The sequence below is a fragment of the Astatotilapia calliptera genome, chromosome 6 (assembly GCF_900246225.1).
Source record: "Astatotilapia calliptera chromosome 6, fAstCal1.2, whole genome shotgun sequence".
Classification (NCBI taxonomy): domain Eukaryota; kingdom Metazoa; phylum Chordata; class Actinopteri; order Cichliformes; family Cichlidae; genus Astatotilapia; species Astatotilapia calliptera.
This window is the reverse complement of record NC_039307.1, coordinates 5806458-5826467: the sequence shown is the minus strand read 5'-3', so window position 1 is coordinate 5826467 and position 20010 is coordinate 5806458. Positions and strand designations below refer to the sequence as shown.

The window sequence follows — 20010 nt, the reverse complement described above, 5'->3', positions numbered from 1 at the left end:
CCTGTTAAGTCAGAGCTTTCCATGTGGCCAAGTGATCAGTCCTTTCAGTCCAGTGTAGTCACCACACTTCAGATGAACTGAGACAATTTGTGCACTTTTGATCCCACATTTGTTTTATGATGGTGCATGAAGTGCACCTCAGAATTCCTTCAGTTAAAATATATTCCGCAAAAACTGCCCCAAAGAAAGGAATGATTCAAGAAATATTCAATATATCTTTTTTTATCAAGATCTTCATCTGCATCCAAGTCAACAATCATCACACATTATATCAATATGTCACAGAAAGACATCCAAAAAAACAAAATCTCTGGCTTCCTGACAGGAAGCATTCATTCCCTGTGGTTGTCGCAAAACAACACTATATATACAGAAAATGGTGAACGGTATGAGTATAATGGATGGAACAACTACTGATGAGTAGATTTATTATTTGTCGCCTGCAAATTGCTGCTTCTACCGCCAGCACTGTCCTCTGTTCTGTCTCGCTGTTTTTCTGCTTCTTTTCTTATTGCTGCCTGAACACTCCCATCTCCACCCACATCTTCTTCTTTCTAAAGCTGTTTCCTTTGAAATCTCCTCCCCTCCTCTCACTGCCATTTTGTCTCCCTTCCCTCTTCTATGACGTCCGTGCATCTCTCTCTCGTTCCTTTTGCTCCCTCTCAGCCTCACAGTTTTGTTTCCCTTTCTCCTCTCTCGCTCTAAGGCCCTCAACTTCATTTTGCGCCTGGTGCTCTGTCCTGTAGAAGCACAAGCCTTCACAGTTTTTCTGGATCAAGATGAACATGATTGTGATGAACCACAGATATTAGTTTGAACACTCACAGTACACATAACTATTTACATGACACTTTAAGTGGTTACAGTATTTTCATTACTGTGCACTGATTCTAACAGTAATTGTAGCATTTGCAGCAACCAGTTAATTGGATGCACTAAAAGCACTAGTAGTTTTAAATAAGTTGAGGTGACAGAATTGACAACATCATTCACAGCTGCTATCAAATTGCGTTTGTACTAGAGATGGACTCAGCCCTCGTAGCCCTGATTACAGGGCATCATAACATGACATCATACAGGTAAGGCAGAGAAAGCCATACCTGCAGAGCATTGTAGATAAATATATACCTTAGCTGAAGAACTCTTAGCAGCCCTGAAAAGTGTTAAGCCCTGTAGTTGGTAGATTTCAAATCTAACCGTCCCCCCATCTCCCTTGCTGTGCCTTGAGGATTTGCTTACAGCAAAGCGGGCAAAGGGGGTGTAGAAAGTCTAACAGGGATCCTCACAGCCTTTAAAACAGGCTGGAAGGGTAGGGGTGTGGTACTAAGAGTCAGATTCAGCCGAATAGCAGGTGGAGGTTGAGGCAGAGGGTGAAAACAGAAAGGGCTAGTAGTAAAAGAAAAGAGGGTGAGGAGGATCTGGGAGAGGAGGAAGATGGAGGCAGGTCGAACTCAGGTGGACATTCAAGCTCAAAGCACCGCAGGGTGACACCTGAGTCCTCATTGCCATAGTTTGCCCAGTACTCTTCTTGCTCGAGTTTGGGCAGCGCCAGCTCATCCTCTCCCAGCTCATACTTGACTGCTGAGGTGATTGTTGATGGGCCCTTTCCGTACAAACCGGCCTTTACAGTCTCTGAGGCTTTCTCGAAGACACCTTTAGTGGATGACTGGGGCTTGTTCTTGTGGAACCACCAGCGGGTCTTGGTGCTGAAGGTGGTGGTGGTGGAGCCGGCAATGGAGCCAGGGTCAGGCAAAGGGCAGAGGGCGAAGTCCATCTCACGAAGGAAGCGGAGATCCTGGCCACGACGGGTGGAAGGGGAGGAGCAGATGACTTCAGATGAGGAGACACGGGCCTCACGGAACCACTCCCACAGGGCACGGGCCTCACAGCCACAAGACCAGGGGTTGGCATTGAGGCGGAGGAACTCGATGCCCTGGGTGTCCCTCAGAGTCTGGCTGGGCAACTCAGCCAGAGTGTTATTGAAGAGGAAGAGCATTGTCAGGCGGCCAAGGTCACGGAAGGCCCGGCGGTTCACCTGTCTGATGCGGTTGTCGTGGAGGAGAAGGCGATCGAGGTTGACCAGGCCGCGGAACACGTTCTCTGAAAGGGTACGGATACGGTTGCCATGCAGGAACAGCTGACTCAGGTTGATGAGGTCAGAAAAGATGTCATCCTGCAGGAAGTGAAGATTATTCTCCTGCAAATTAGAGAAAAAATGGGGTTTAGGCTGAGAAAATCAGACACAGTGAGTGTGATTGGTAATATTGATAACACGTGTGATGCTGCATGTGAAGGCACATGTGTGGGTGGATGCATGTGTTTCTATGTGTCAGAGTTATCTGTATGCATGTGCATGGCTTTCCAGCGCCCCTACCTGCAGATAAAGGAACTGCAGACTGTAAAGCTTGTGGAAGATGTCATGGGGCAGGGCAGTGAGCCGGCAGCGGTGCATGTGGAGGCTCTGGAGCTTCTCAAGGCCACGGAAGGCTCCCCCCTCCAACCTGTGGAGGTTAGGGTTATCCCCCAGGTCCAACTCCTCCAAGTCCCTCAGCTCACTAAAGGCCCCTGCCTCAATCCACGTGATGTTGTTGGAAAACAGCCACAGAACCTGAGGGGAGAAAACGTATTTATGAAATACATTTTTGATTATATTTTTCATTATTTTTAAACTTTCAGTGTGGAAAAGCAACAACTTCACACTGTAGATGCTGCTTTCTTCATTCTTTCTTACCTGAGTTCCGAAGCCAAAAGAGCCAACTCTAAGCTCCGTGATCCTGTTGTTCTGGAGAAACACGCGCTGCGACTCGTACGGCACTCCGACAGGAACAGCGGTGAAGTTCTGCGCCTGGCAGCTCACAGTCATCGGCGTCGGATAGCACACACACAGGTGCGGACATGCCGATGCCGGACTTGGCTTACCAAGGACTAGCCACACCACCAGCCAGAGGGAGAGACCGCCTAGAAAGAGCGGGGACAGAGCAAAGGAAGTGAGTGGGAGCTGTCCATGGTGCGATAATCATCCATTACCATTCAACGAAACATCATGCAGAGTGCATAACGGTAAATATCTGCCTTCATTTTTAGATAAGAAAATTATTTAATTGTTTTTGGCGATTATGGCTTGCATCAACTCATATTTTCTCTTAGGTTTCATGTACAGAAACCTTATCTGTCGCAGTAAATTAAGTTTACACCTTGGCACTACACTTACGCCGACCATTACGCACAGCGTAATCGGAAAGGAATTTAATCAAATCATAGCAACGATTTCTCTGAGTCAAAGAAAAAGCTCTTAACACACTTTTACATCCAATTTAGCTCGAATAAATCACCAAACAGACAGAGAGCTGACAGACTTTCATTTCAATTTTGTATCATCCATCCATATATCAATTTTGGATGTTCTGTTTCATATAAGTCAAAGTACTTCACACATTCTTATATTTTAAAAAACTTTAAAGTGTTCGAGTTCTAAAGCAAAGCAGCATTAACTGTCATTTGAATCCAATGGGTATCCAAAACCAAAGAAGATAGAGAGAAACTTACTTTTGCAGCTGCGCATGATGGAGCATCGTCGGCTCCGAGAAAAAGTAGAGGTTTCCATCCTGAACCAAAGCCCAAAGCGAGTTAGCCTAAGACCGCGAAGTAAAGCCTGCTATCTCCGCTGATGCCCTGGTTCCCGAGTCGGAGCGACTGAGAGTGTGCCGGTTGATGGCTACCAGTGTCCCATATATACTCAAGCACCTTGTCATTGCCTACGGCAGTAGGCACCGTGGAATCTCCTACGTCACTGATCGGGGTCATGAATGAGTGAGGGCGGTAAGAAACGGAAAGGGGAGGGGCCGGCCGTAGGGGATTCTCTTGGAGAGTTTGCTCGCGCGTAAAGGCTGGTTGGAGACGTGCGCTCAGACTCTGTGAGAGGAGGAGACTTTGCGACGCACATTGGGAAAAGAGGGAGGGAGTGCTAAAGAGTGAATGTAGAAGCAGTGTAGGGAGGGGTGAATGAGCTAAGGCACGGTGCCCGGTAATGATGACTGAGTTGTGGAGGAGCGGAGGACGGGTAGGAGAAGAGCGCATAGCTTGTTTCCTGGCTGACGCTTATTATGGTCTGCTTCCGGCGCGCAGCAGCCAGACAGAAAGATACAGAAAAAGACTTAGATGGTCCTGTCTTAGGAAAGAAGGATGCCCCCGAATCATGATTCAACCATAAGGGAGAGCTCGGTGCCAGAAGAGAGTCACTCAAAACAACAGTGATTGAATAGTGGCCTGTTTGGTGTGGAGGTTAATTACGACATACTCCAGTCATACTGTTGGTAGATTAATTATAGCTCCTGACATAATTTGATGATGAAGATATCAAATGGCAGTCATTAGCTAAACGAGATAGAAGTGGACATATGGAAGTGAGGTTTCATTTACTATTTAAGGACATTTGGGCGTGTTAAAGAAAATCGGAGATATGAAGATGAGGATGAGGGTTATCAAACATAATTCCTCTCTCCTCTAATGTCTTTCTTCTTGTTTTTCTACCTTTTTATTGCAGTAGTTGAAATATTGTTAATTAGGTTAATAATGAAGGGGTGATTTGCTTTTAATGAATCCAAAAGGGAAAAAGACAGTAAAACACAACAGATGCCTTGATATTCATGCCACTTGAAAACTGTTTTACTGTCTGTCTGTGCCTCAAGCTGTCATTGCTTGTGTTCAACCACCAGCTGTAAGATAGCAAGATAGCATCAGATGTAACAGTGTCACCATGTGATAAATTATGCTCTCATTTGACTTTTATTTGATCACATTAAGTTTTAAACATGCAGTCCACCATCTGAAGGAGTGTACTGGGTATGCAATCAAGGACAAAAGTCTTTTGTAGTCTTTCAGCCTTTTTAGATAAACTACCCTGTGATGGACTGGCAACCCAGGGTATGCCTTGCAGATAGCCCCCATGCATTATCTGGTTTGGACAATCAGTTAAACAAACTGTTTGCTGTTTTGTGCAATTTTAACCATAATATGACATTAAGCAAGTATATTTCATAAGTAAGCAAACCTTTTTTGGGGGGGGGGGGGGCATTCCCCACCTAGAATCCAGCCCAAACCTCGGTTTTTATCCAGCAATAACAATACAAAAGAATCCGAGTTTCATTTCAGCAATAAGGGTCAGCACAACATCTTTGATCTATATATCCTAACATGCATCTTACATGTAACTGAGTTTCACTCCTGCTGTGGCTCAATTTCCCACCAGTGAGTCCAGCTCCACTATTTGAAACACTGGCCTAAGGGGACAGACATGCCACCAGGTATTGCATCTGCAGTCAGTAGGACAGAAGTGATTGCAAAATGATTTTTATTGGAAATTTTCTGCTCATCTGTTGAAGACTTGCATTCAGGTCTCTTCAGACTGATGAATGTGTTTTGCTGTCTACCTTCTCGAGATGACTCAGTTTTGCTTTATTTAATTATGAATTCGATTGACATGCAAGAGTTGAATAAAGCTGCATAAAAATCTATGGATAAACTGTTACAGTGTGTTTTTGGCGAGTACTTTGTTAATGTGGCATTACGCAAGCAACACTTTCAAAATACAGGAAAATAACCTTCACACTAACAATAACTGTGAAATTGCATCATTCAACCCGCACTAGAGTGGATCAGAGTTGACCTTGAAGAATAATTTCAGCTTTTCTTTGTGTGTCTGACATTAAAAATAAATGTAGACCGCTGCTCAGACCGAGAGATGTGAGAATGTAGACAACAGAAGCATACCCATTCATAGAAACACACAGGCGGCTCAACAGATGAGCGTATGAGTGAGGAAAGAGTCACACATTTGGGCGTGTGCACGGGTGCATACATAAGCGAATACACACACAGTTTGTAACTGCCATTCTACACAAAGCCAACTGAGCCGCAGGCACGATAAACAAATGAGTAATTGAGGGGATCCAATACACGGTGTGTGCTGTTATTCCTTCACACCTCCTGCTCTGTCCTTAACTGGACTTGTGGACACGCAAGCTTCAGTAGCCGCTGGTCATCCACGACCAGCACCTCATTGGCTTCCCCTTTCCACACACCCACGCCGCCAGCTGTGGTAGTGTGTCTGTCTGTGACTGTCTGTACTTGCGTGTTAGCATGCTTGCCTGTTGAGGCAAACTTTGTCTAAATGCCACCGCCGTGTGTCAGTCAGTCAGTGTTGTGCCAGTCACCCACACAGCAGGTTCGCAGTACTGTGTAGGCACGGTTTCGGTGTGTGATGATAATCGCTACGTCGTGTTTGTGTAATCCCCACACAAAAAACAAATCGAGGCTTCCCCAGCCTGCTCCCACTCCAGCACATCTCCTAACCCGTCTATCTGTCCATTTACCTTTCTGTCTTTCTATATCAGTCCTACATCGCTTTATCCAATCTATGCTGGGCTTTCATCCACCATTAGTAACGAACAGAGGCGTGCGTCACTGCACCTGCTGCACTCTAAAATAAACTGATTTCACTGTCAGCCAATCAAAATGGGCCTCTTGTACTCTCGTCTGCAGGTGTGCCTGCGCAATTCTGTCCCGTGTGACTTGACACTGATAGCAGGTTGCAGTGGATGCCAGTGAGTGTAATGGGATACTGTAGTAAAGGTGTGTCTGTTGCCAAGGTAACAACACATCCCTCTCTTCTCACACCTTATTTGGAAAATATTAAAAATGGGTTATAGCTTCCTGGTATTGGATTTTAGCCCCATTGTGAACAGTTCACTTAAACACTCTCGATTAGCTGTTCTTTCTTTAGAGTTGCTGATATAATGAAGTTCAGTAAAGGTGGACGACTTCTGCTTGCTCATTCCTTCCACGAAACTTAATCACAGAACTATTATTGCATGTACAACTTGTAGACTCAGTGTATTTGTGTCCCATAGGCCCAGAGTAATGAGAAGAAACGAGAAAGACAGGAGGATGTGACCACATGCCTTGCGGTGGTTGTGTTGGATGAGTAAAATATCTAATGAGTGAAATAAAATGATTCAAAGACACAGACAGCACATAGACAGTGCAGTGTCACGCACACAAACAGGAAAAACAAAAGGAGCCCCGGACATGTACTTCTTGAAGGTGACTCAACATGTCATATTGTTTTGAAGCAAATTAATACATTGCTCACTGGCACGGTCCGTCTATCTTCCACACGCGTTTACAGAGGCACCAGCATTTTTCAGCGTCTGTCCAATTGTCACAGACAAAAACGCTCGTGCTGTTCTCCCTCATCTTGCTCGCCTCCCCTTTCCTGCATCCCTTCGCTCTTTGTCTTCCAGTACTCCCTCCCTTCTTCTTTATTTTTTATTTTTTTGCCAGTGTCTTTCATTTGTTTGGTATCTTGGCGTCACCACTTCCGCTTAACCATATACTCCGACTGTCTTTCCACACACTGGCACACACTCTGCAGCACAATGGTTACTGGTGTGGCATTTAATTAGTTCCTTCTACTTATAAGGCAAGTAGTTTTTTGAGTTTCAGAAATATAAGACAGCCCTTCAGGGAGCACGTCATCACTATTGTTATTTGATTTTAGCCTCTTTTTTTCAAAGTTGACTCCGTTGTTCTTCAATAATAAGATAAGTCAGTGTAGAATAATGAGATGTCTTCCTTTTACAAGAAAAGCTTGCTCACAAATTTTTTAATGAATGTAGATAAATCAGTAGAGAATAATGAACTTGCTACAAAGTAATTAATTCCACTTGATATCATTATTCTCACAGGGTAATTAAATTATAGCTGAATTTGGTTTGTCATTTTTCTTAGTCCCCTCTCAAATAAACATTCATAAGCCTACCAGTCTTTTTGATCTTTGAGTTGTATATAAAAAGCTTTGTTTATTCTTCTTCATATTAAGCCTGTGAAAACAGTGGTCTAATGTTTTCTGGAAGGAGAGAATACCCATATTAATGGCAGCACTACCTGATTTCAGTCTGAGTTTTAAAACCTATATTATTATTATAATACAGCAACGTTTTACTGCTCATTTAAAAATACAGAATGAGCCATTGTTTAGTGTGACTAAAGAAAATGAACAAAGTCATAACATATTGCCTACTGTTGTGTACTCCAGCACCCTCAGTAAGCAGCCAGTATGCACAAATCAAGACTTTCCATGTTAGTTTTTTCTGTAGTTTTTGGTTATCATCTACTTTAGATACGCTAGCTGATTATTTAAGATCATCCCCAACATTAACATGTAAAATAATAACAGTGATAAAATGTTAAAAATCATGTTCATTTAAAATTTGAGGAGCTATGCTAAAGATATCCCGCAGAGGTTTCTTACAGAAAAATGCATTTATTCATCATTTCTTAAGAAAATGCAATCTGTGTCTTTGAGGTACAGTTCACTGCATACAGCTGTTGTGGTTCATCGTTTATGTTCCTTGCTTACTGCTTTGATATCATTCAGCTGCTAACATCTTTAAGTTGCATGTAATTTGATCTAACATTTAAAAAAAATTGCGTTTCTGTGTTTTCAGTGCCTGCCTGATGCAAATAAAAGAAAATCGCTTGAACAAGAATTGTTCCATCACACTAGTCAAAAACTTCACTTTTCACCATCCATCCACTTTTTTGACCACTGCTTAATCAGGTCAGGGTCACAGGAGGGCTGAGGGTTATTCCATCTATTCTATATTAGGAGCTCCGTGATGGATTGGCGTCTGGCGAGACTCTGTCTGTATTGTGATTTTGTGGACCTACACTAAAGTATCAACATAAACTCTTCAACAACCTGGGTTCATGCAGTAAATCCAGCTAAACACTGTTGGTTGTCCAGTTATGTTGTTAGTTGCAGGTGTGTCTTTATGTTTCTAAGGTCACACATTGTAATTGTTTGTAATTAATCATTTTAGTCACAAAGGTTAAGACATAGTGTGTATAATATAAACAGGGGCCACGCGACTCGTTGGCACACTGTGGCAGATGGCTGGCCCTCCTTGAGCCTGGTTCTGCTGAAGGTTTCTGTCATTAAAAGGGAGTTTTTCCTTCCCACTGTCGCCAGGTCGTTGCTCATAGGGGTTTGTCTGATTGTTGGGGTTTTCTCTCTATTGTTGTACAGTCTTTACATTGCATATAAAGTGCCCTGAGGTGACTGTTGTTGTCATTTGGCTTTACATGACTTGAACTGAATTGAATTTTATTAAACTGAAATAGGCTAAGTCCCTTTGCATTGCACTAAAATTTATTAAATCAATGTAACTAAAATTGACTGAATTCACATGAAATAAAAATAAATTAAATCAAATCAAGTTAAATTAAAATAATGCTGTCCCAATACCAGTGCTGAGTTACGTAGATAGGATTGGAGTCGCTCTGCTTTTTTGGTCAATACAGCTTCCTTTCCTCATCTTTCATCAAGAGAACAATTGTATAACTCTCAGCCATACATGTTTGCATGCATTCAGATCAATGTTTTCTACTCCTCCTCCTCCTCCTCCTCCTCCTCTTCCTCCTCCTCCTCCATCATCCCTCTCTCACTCACTCGCTCACTCACTCCATTTCTCTTCAGAGCTAATCTGCTCAGTGTCCACTCACTGCTTCCTGTTGGTATTACAAAAAACATGAAAGCATTTTCCTGACAATATCTCTCCCTCTATTGATCTACAATCATGTGAAAAAGAAACTACACCCTTTTTTTCAGTTTTAAGGTTTTACATATCAGAACATAAACAAATCATTACATTTATTCTAAAGCTATTTAAATATTACCCCAGATTAACAACAACACTTGACATATTACATCATGTCATTATTTATGATTATTTGATTATCAGCTAAGCTGGCCACCTCCACCTCTGTAAATGCAGAAGTTTTGACAGTTTTCTTGGAGCTATAAAACAATATCTGTTAACACAATGCCAAAGAGGAATGACATCAGCAATTATCTTAGAGAAATAATTGTTGCTGCCCATCAATGTGGGAAGGGTTTAAAGCTATTTCCGAACAATCTGATGCTGATGGTGATAAATATTATTTTAGAGTGGAAAGCATTCAAAACAGCTGTCAGTAGAGGACATCTCAGCAAAATCACCCCATGGTCAGACCATGCAATGAAACTGAAAAGAATCAAATTCAGTTCAATTTATTTATATATAGTGCCAAATCACCAAAATAGTTACTTTATATTGTAAGGTAAAGACCCTACAAAGAGCTGCATCTCAGACACTACAGGCCTCAGATAGGATTTTAATTGTTAATGTTCACGAAAGGGCAATAAGAAGAAGACTGAACAAGTATGGCTTGTTTGGAAAGGTTGCCAGAGAAAGACATTTCCTTCCATCCATCCATTCTCTTCCACTTATTCTTATCAGAGTCACAGGGGCACTGGAGCCAGCTACCATAGGACAAAAGGCAGAGTTCACCCTGGACAGGTGGCCAGTCTGTTGCAACCATTTACACAAACATCCAAACCTATGGGCAGTTTAGAATGATCAGTTAACCAGAATCAACCCAGCTGAAAGCTGTATGGAACCTTAAGAAAGCTGTATATAAACAAATGCTTGCAAACTTCAATGAACTGAAGCAATGTTGTCAAGAAATGTGGGGTAAAATTCCTACGTAATGTAACAGACTAATAATTTCTTGCAGGAAAAACATTGTGTCAAGTTATTGCTGCTGGTGGTAACAAGCTGCTGAATAATGGAATCTACCAAGTTTTTCACACACTGCTTCTTCCTTGCATTAAATGAATAATGGCATGCTGTATGTCATGTTTTGTTGCTCATATGAAGTTGCTTTTGTCAAAATTTAAGACTTGCTAAGAATAGATGATGATTTTATTGTCTCCTGATACTTAAAACTTTTGAACTGAAAGAGGGTACGCTTTCTTTTTCATGTCTATACAGTGGGGCAAAAAAGTATTTAGTCAGCCACCGATTGTGCAAGTTCCCCCACTTAAAATGATGACAGAGGTCAGTAATTTGCACCAGAGGTACACTTCAACTGTGAGAGACAGAATGTGAAAAAAAAATCCATGAATTCACATGGTAGGATTTGTAAAGAATTTATTCGTAAATTAGGGTGGAAAATAAGTATTTGGTCACCTCAAACAAGGAAAATCTCTGGCTCTCACAGACCTGTAACGTCTTCTGTAAGAAGCTTTTCTGTCCCCCACTCGTTACCTGTATGAATGGCACCTGTTTGAACTCATCATCTGTATAAAAGACACCTGTCCACAGCCTCAAACAGTCAGACTCCAAACTCCGCCATGGCCAAGACCAAAGAGCTTTCGAAGGACACCAGGAAAAGTATTGTAGACCTGGACCAGACTGGGAAGAGTGAATCTACAATAGGCAAGCAGCTTGGTGTGAAAAATCAACTGTGGGAGCAATCATCAGAAAATGGAAGACATACAAGACCACTGATAATCTCCCTCGATCTGGGGCTCCACGCAAGATCTCATCCCGTGGGGTCAAAATGATCATGAGAACGGTGAGCAAAGATCCCAGAACCACACGGGGGGACCTGGTGAATGACCTGCAGAGAGCTGGGACCAAAGTAACAAAGGTCACCATCAGTAACACACTACAACGGCAGGGAATCAAATCCCGCAGTGCTGAAGCCAGTGCATGTCCAGGCCCGTCTGAAGTTTGCCAGAGAGCACATGGATGATACAGCAGAGGATTGGGAGAATGTCATGTGGTCAGATGAAACCAAAGTAGAACTTTTTGGTATAAACTCAACTCGTCGTGTTTGGAGGAAGAAGAATACTGAGTTGCATCCCAAGAACACCATACCTACTGTGAAGCATGGGGGTGGAAACATCATGCTATGGGGCTGTTTTTCTGCCAAGGGGACAGGACGACTGATCCGTGTTAAGGACAGAATGAATGGGGCCATGTATCGTGAGATTTTGAGCCAAAACCTCCTTCCATCAGTGAGAACTTTGAAGATGAAACGAGGCTGGGTCTTCCAACATGACAATGATCCAAAACACACCGCCTGGGCAACAAAGGAGTGGCTCCGTAAGAAGCATTTGAAAGTCCTGGAGTGGCCTAGCCAGTCTCCAGACCTCAATTCAATTCAATTCAATTCAATTCAATTTTATTTATATAGCGCCAAATCACAACAAAAGTCGCCTCAAGGCGCTTCATAGATACAGAGAAAAACCCAACAATCATATGACCCCCTATGAGCAAGCACTTTGGCGACAGTGGGAAGGAAAAACTCCCTTTTAACAGGAAGAAACCTCCGGCAGAACCAGGCTCAGGGAGGGGCGGCCATCTGCTGCGACCGGTTGGGGTGAGAGAAGGAAGACAGGATAAAGACATGCTGTGGAAGAGAGACAGAGGTTAATAACAGATATGATTCAATGCAGAGAGGTCTATTAATACATAGTGAGTGAGAAAGGTGACTGGAAAGGAAAAACTCAATGCATCATGGGAATCCCCCGGCAGCCTACATCTATTGCAGCATAACAAAGGGAGGATTCAGGGTCACCTGGTCCAGCCCTAACTATATGCTTTAGAAAAAAGGAAAGTTTTAAGCCTAATCTTAAAAGTAGAGATAGTGTCTGTCTCCCGAATCCAAACTGGAAGCTGGTTCCACAGAAGAGGGGCCTGAAAACTGAAGGCTCTGCCTCCCATTCTACTTTTAAATACTCTAGGAACAACAAGTAGGCCTGCAGAGCGAGAGCGGAGCGCTCTAATAGGGTGATATGGTACTACAAGGTCATTAAGATAAGATGGGGCCTGATTATTTAAGACCTTGTATGTGAGGAGCAGGATTTTGAATTCAATTCTGGATTTAACAGGAAGCCAATGAAGGGAAGCCAAAACAGGAGAAATATGCTCTCTCTTTCTAGTCCCTGTCAGGACTCTTGCTGCAGCATTTTGGATTAGCTGAAGGCTTTTCAGTGAGTTTTTTGGACATCCTGATAATAATGAATTACAGTAGTCCAGCCTGGAAGTAATAAATGCATGAACTAGTTTTTCAGCGTCACTCTGAGACAGGATTGTGACAAAGTGGGTGAGAAGACCATTTGTCTACATTCTTAGTTAACATTCTTGTTTGATTTAACCATATTTCACATGTAATCTGCAATAGGCAAACATCTACTATCCCGGGTTTGTTTATGTTCTGCACTTTTACAGATTATATAATATAACGTCTTGGTTTAAATCAATTCATGCAAGTTTGTTAAGTTAACATGTTATTTATTTCAACTGTTAATTTGTATTGTTTGAACTTACCTTTACCTACCTGTCTTCCAGAAGCAAAAGGAGGAAATGTAGTTCTACTTCCTGCTTTATACCTTCTGGGTTCATCTGAGGTCACAGGAAGAGACCAAGGGCAGGAGGGGAAGAATTCTTATAATTTAATAAAGTTGATTTTAAAGGGTTTATAAAGAAATAGATTTAATGTTGTGATATGTATTGATTACACCAGAGTTTATGTTGCCAGTCAAGAGGAGTAGTAGAGGATGAATATAATCATGTTCATCTCACCTACCTACTGAATGGAATAGTCCAGAGGAGAAAGTGTTTGATTAAGGGGACTATTTAAGCAGACGAACTCAGGTGTTTCAGAAGAAGGGTTCAGGTCAGTGTAGCTGTGTGCAGTTTGACCTTAATTTCCGTTGATTTAAGTTCAGTTATGTTTATTTGAATTGAGTTTATTATAGAGTTGAGTTTCTTATTTGTTTCTTTGTAAATATTCTTGGGCCACAGAATGGTGAATAAATCACTTGCTACACTGGACAGCATCAGTCTCCTGCACTTCTTTGACCGCTTAAGTCGAGTCCTACCACATTTGGTGGCAGCAGCAGTGGGATTCCAGGCCAATTAAGGAGTGGAGAAGATGTCTACCCGAGCAAAGAGAGGGCATGTTCCAGAATGTGAAGCAGATGATTTACAAGATGGCAGCGACCAACAAGGGGCAATAAGTGGCCATATTTCTGGACAAGAGAATGTGGCTGAATTGTCCAAACTTTTGCAAACTCTGATGCAACAGCAGGCTGAACGCGATGCTAAACTGGAGCAAGAGCACAAGCGCCAGGATGATAGATGGAGGCAAATCCGGCATCAGTTTGCCCAGCTTCAACAGCAGATGCAGCATGGCAATCTAGAGCATCAGTTACTTGAAGTACAAGCATCTACATCGGCTTCTTCGAGAGCACCTACTCCAGAACCATCTGCCAGCACACAAGAATCAAATAGGCTTGACTTGGAGCCGGCACATCAACGCAGTGAGGCACAGCTTTCAACACTGGTGAGACATTCAGGCTGGAAGGGGCCAAAAATGCAACCTTACAATGAAGGTGAGGACATTGAACATTATTTAATCACCTTTGAAAGAATTGCTCATGCTTGCCAGTGGCCGCGAGATGAGTGGGCTCTTCACCTAGCACCACTGCTAGCTGGTAAAGCACGTTCCGCTTATGTAGCCATGGATATTGATGACACTATGGACTATGCAAAAGTAAAGTGTGCTGTCTTGCAGAAGTATGAAATAAGTGTTGACACCTATCGGATGAGGTTTCGTTCTAGTACCTTTGGAGCAGAGGAAACACCAAGGGAGCTGCAGGTCCGCCTAAAGGAGTTGTACATCAAGTGGATGAATCCTGAAACAAAGACAAGGGATCAAATCGGAGACGCCATCATCATGGAACAGTTTCTCAAGGTTTTGAATCCTGATCTTCGGACGTGGGTTAAGGAACGTAACCCAAAGACTTCCAAGGAAGCAGCAGAACTGGCTGAAGCTTTCTTAGCAGCTCGTCGACCATCAAAAGACTTCACACCAGTTAAGTCAAATTCCAACGTGCCATTCAACAAGTTAGGTGGTGGCCCTGACTTGAAAGTTAAGCACACAAGACAGAACTGGTATAACTCAGATCCTGCCAGATCTGAGACAAAAAATAAAACCAATAAAGCATGTCATTTGTGTGGTCAGATAGGTCATCTTAAAGCTCAGTGTACAAAGATGTCTGTTAGTAAAAATTACATGTGTTCTGCTAGACAAACTGAAGTCAGTGAGAATCACAAAAATGAAATTGAATGTCAGCAACGTGAGCCATCAATTGGGGTATTTGTTGAAGACAAACCCTGTGTAGCTCTGTTAGATTCAGGAAGTAATCGCTCTCTGGTTAGACAAGACAGTCTTCCCAGGGATGTGATCTTTTCAGGAGCAACAGTGGATGTGTGCTGTATTCATGGTGATAAGGTATCATACCCAGTTGCTGAAGTTGCAATTGAAGTAGAAGGCCAGTGTTACACTCTTTCAGTGGGAGTGCTGCAAACGCTGCCTTATCAAGTGGTGTTGGGCCGTGATCTCCCAATACTCACAGAGCTAATAGCCAAGCATCCCTGTCAGACTGAAACCGTTGAAAGTTTGTTAGTGGTCACAAGGTCAAAAGCTAAGGAGCTACAGGTTAATGCTTTGGGTTGGGATGAATTACCTTTTGCAAATGAGGATGCCCCATTGGACGAGTCTAGCACTCGTTCTAAACCAAAAAAGAGCAAGAGACAGAGAAGACATGAAAAGGTGAAGGGAACAAGAGTAGCTGAACACATTTTAGATCCTTTAAAGACTGAGTCTTTCCCCAGTGCTAGTCAGGTTGCTAGGCTTCAGAAAGAGGATCTAACACTTAAACCATTGTTCTCTAAATGTGTTCCAGAGTCAACTACAGTTGAGGGAAGGCAGGAAGTGTTTGTGGTTAAGGGAGATTTGTTGCATCGCCGTAGCAAGATTGGTGACCAGTTGGTGATCCCCCAGAGTTTGAGATCTACCATTTTGAAAATGAGTCATTCCATTCCCTGGGCAGGACATTTGGGACAATCTAAAACATTTTCTAGAATGATTCCCAGATTTTACTGGCCCCAACAGTTCAGTGATACGGTACAATACTGTAAAGCTTGCCCACAGTGCCAGTTAACAGCTCCAGGCAGGAAAGCAGATAGAGCTCCGCTTATCAGTATGCCCATCATTGATACACCCTTTTCACGCATTGCCATGGACATTGTTGGCCCACTAGAACAGAGTAAAGCAGGTCATAAGTACATACTTGTAGTTTGTGACTATGCCACAAAATATCCTGAAGCCTTCCCCCTGAAGAAAATAAAGGCTCGTCAGATTGTTAACTGCCTGATTCAGTTGTTTTCCAGAGTAGGTATCCCAAAAGAAATCATCACAGATCAGGGGACCAATTTCACTTCTAAGATGCTTAAAGAAGTATATAGTTTGTTAGGGATCCAGGGTGTCAAGACCAGTCCTTATCACCCACAGACTGATGGCCTTGTGGAGCGATTTAACAAGACCTTAAAATCAATGCTCAGGAAATTTGTGAATGAAACAGGGTCAGATTGGGACCAATGGCTCCCATTTTTGTTATTTGCCTACCGAGAGGTTCCACAAAGTTCTACTGGGTTTTCACCATTCCAGCTACTTTATGGGCATCCTGTCAGAGGTCCAATGGATGTTCTGAAAGAAGCTTGGGAGGGTTCGATGTCAGAGCAGAGGTTTAGTGAACTCTCACATGTCCTCAAAATGAGAGACAAGCTAGAACATTTCCAAGAACTTGCTAATAACAACCTGGCCCATGCGCAACAGCGGCAAAAACAAAGATATGATAAAGTGTCAAGAAGAAGAGTCTTCCGTGAGGGACAGAAAGTTCTTCTACTTTTGCCAACTTCTGAGAGCAGTCTTCTTGCAAAGTGGCAGGGGCCATATGAAATCACAAAGAAGACAGGCCCAGTCACATATGAGCTTCATTTACCAAACCGTCGAAAGAATCATCAAGTGTTCCACGTCAATCTTTTGAAAGAGTGGACTGACCAGCCACAGGACTCAACATCCATGTGGGCACGTACAGTTGTGGATGAGGAAGAGCCTCAGGAGCAGTACTTCCCTTCTTCAGCTGTCAAAACTGTGTTTCCAGATTTAAACCATTTGCCTTTGGAAAGACGTCAGGAGGTGCAATCACTTATGACCAAAGAACTTTTCAGTCTAAAGCCAGGTCGTACACACCTCATTGAACACAAAATCACTTTGCATTCTCCAGACCAACGGCCAATTAGAGATACCACTTGCCGTATCCCAGCTAAGCTATTGCCTGAGTTGAAAAGTGAGCTGGAGGAGATGCTGGCTGCAGGAATCATTGAGCCATCGCACAGTGAGTGGTGTAGTCCTGTTGTGCTTGTACCAAAGAAAGATGATCCTAAGCTTAGATTTTGTGTAAACTTTTCAAAGTTAAATTCTGTGTCTGCTTTTGATCCTTATCCAATGCCGAGGGTTGATGAACTAATTGATCGTTTGGGAAATGCTAAATTTCTGACTACCCTTGACCTCTGTAAAGGTTATTGGCAGGTTCCCTTGACAGATTCATCTAAGGACTTAACAACATTCAGAGTGCCGAGTGGACTGTTTAGATTCACAGTGATGCCCTTTGGTTTGCATGGAGCACCAGCTACATTCCAAAGGTTGGTGGATCGAGTGTTGAAGGGTGCAGAACAATATGCAGCTGCCTACATTGATGACATTGTTGTTTATAGTGGTACATGGGAAGATCATCTGAAACATCTTGCTGATGTGTTTCGACGTATCGCAAATGCTGGACTTGTCATAAATGCCAAGAAATGTCACATCGCCAAGCCCGAGGTGCAGTACCTGGGTTATGTAATAGGGGGTGGAGGCATTCGCCCTCAGGTTGGAAAAGTGGATGCAGTTGCTGCAGCACTCTTGCCAAACACAAAGAAAAGGTTGAGATCATTTTTGGGATTAGTAGGTTGGTATCGTCGACTAATTCCAAATTTTTCCTCAAGAGCAGCTTTATTGACTGACATGACAAGAAAATCTAGTCCTACAAGGATCAGGTGGACGAAAGATGCTGAGGATGCATTTAATGATTTGAAAGACTGTTTGTGTCAGAAACCTGTTTTGCAGTGTCCAGATTTTAACCTTCCATTCACAGTACAAACAGATGCCTCTGAGGTGGGTCTGGGAGCTGTTTTACTGCAAGGAGAGGAAGGGCAGCAGTTGCCTGTCCAGTACATCAGTCGAAAACTTTTTCCAAGGGAAATGAGGTATTCGACCATTGAAAAGGAGGCATTGGCGATTAAATGGGCTCTAGACACCTTGCGATATTATCTTGTTGGGAAAGAGTTTGTTCTTGAGACTGATCATCGTGCTTTGCAATGGATTCATAATATGAAAGACACTAATGCCAGGATAACAAGATGGTATTTATCTCTCCAGCCTTTTCGTTTCCAGGTCCAGTATAGACCTGGACATAAGAATGTCATTGCTGATTTCCTGTCCCGTGACTCAGAGGAGTAACGGTCTTAAGGGGGGGGGAGTGTGACAAAGTGGGTGAGAAGACCATTTGTCTACATTCTTAGTTAACATTCTTGTTTGATTTAACCATATTTCACATGTAATCTGCAATAGGCAAACATCTACTATCCCGGGTTTGTTTATGTTCTGCACTTTTACAGATTATATAATATAACGTCTTGGTTTAAATCAATTCATGCAAGTTTGTTAAGTTAACATGTTATTTATTTCAACTGTTAATTTGTATTGTTTGAACTTACCTTTACCTACCTGTCTTCCAGAAGCAAAAGGAGGAAATGTAGTTCTACTTCCTGCTTTATACCTTCTGGGTTCATCTGAGGTCACAGGAAGAGACCAAGGGCAGGAGGGGAAGAATTCTTATAATTTAATAAAGTTGATTTTAAAGGGTTTATAAAGAAATAGATTTAATGTTGTGATATGTATTGATTACACCAGAGTTTATGTTGCCAGTCAAGAGGAGTAGTAGAGGATGAATATAATCATGTTCATCTCACCTACCTACTGAATGGAATAGTCCAGAGGAGAAAGTGTTTGATTAAGGGGACTATTTAAGCAGACGAACTCAGGTGTTTCAGAAGAAGGGTTCAGGTCAGTGTAGCTGTGTGCAGTTTGACCTTAATTTCCGTTGATTTAAGTTCAGTTATGTTTATTTGAATTGAGTTTATTATAGAGTTGAGTTTCTTATTTGTTTCTTTGTAAATATTCTTGGGCCACAGAATGGTGAATAAATCACTTGCTACACTGGACAGCATCAGTCTCCTGCACTTCTTTGACCGCTTAAGTCGAGTCCTACCACAAGGATATTTCTAATTTTAGAGATGTTGCGCAAATGGAAGAAAGCAGTCTTACATATTTGTTTAATATGTGCGTTGAAGGACATGTCCTGGTCAAAAATGACTCCAAGGTTCCTCACCGCGTTACTGGAGGCCAAGGTAATGCCATCCAGAGTAAGAATCTGATTAGATACCATATTTCTAAGATTTTCAGGGCCGAGTACAACCCCATAGAAAATCTGTGGCGGGAGTTGAAAGTCCGTGTTGCTCGGCGACAGCCCCAAAACATCACTGCTCTCGAGAAGATCTGCATGGAGGAATGGGCCAAAATACCAGCTACTGTGTGTGCAAACCTGGTAAAGACCTATAGTAAGCGTTTGACCTCTGTTATTGCCAACAAAGGTTATGTTACAAAGTATTGAGTTGTATTTTTGTTATTGACCAAATACTTATTTTCCACCCTGATTTACGAATAAATTCTTTACAAATCCTACCATGTGGATTCATGGATTTTTTTTTTCACATTCTGTCTCTCACAGTTGAAGTGTACCTCTGGTGCAAATTACTGACCTCTGTCATCATTTTAAGTGGGGGAACTTGCACAATCGGTGGCTGACTAAATACTTTTTTGCCCCACTGTATCTATCATTTCCTCATTTTATAATGTAGCTAATTTAATATTACTAATATATGTTATTATATTTTAAAATTAAACATGACAGCATTCCTCAAAGCATGCTTGAGATTGCACTTTATTAACATTTTTATGACTAAGTTTATAATTTAGGAAGCCTTGTACACATGACACTATCCTTGATGTGCTGATAACTCATTCATCTCTGCATTTCATTTTATTCAGTCACATTTGCAATTTTGTATAGTTTTAGGTTGCCACCTTTTTAGGTGGCTGCTGCGTTTC

At 42.3% G+C, this 20010-nt stretch overlaps 2 protein-coding genes across 2 annotated transcripts in view; one reads left to right on the top strand and one right to left on the bottom strand.

The window, feature by feature from the left end:
- Window positions 1-206: 206 nt before the first annotated feature.
- rtn4rl2a (reticulon 4 receptor-like 2 a) lies at window positions 207-3812 on the bottom strand. Its single transcript, XM_026169893.1, is given in 5 exon segments — window positions 207-2197; window positions 2375-2608; window positions 2732-2958; window positions 3547-3654; window positions 3657-3812. Coding segments are annotated over 5 exon segments (1578 nt in total). The 5' UTR covers window positions 3805-3812; the 3' UTR covers window positions 207-1336.
- The window catches only part of cryba1l2 (crystallin, beta A1, like 2), a 62506-nt gene continuing 45478 nt past the window's right edge, over window positions 2983-20010 (top strand). The window contains exon 1 of the mRNA XM_026169896.1: window positions 2983-3060. The gene's annotated coding sequence lies outside the window, so the exon portion shown is untranslated. The remainder of the gene's footprint in view (window positions 3061-20010) is intronic.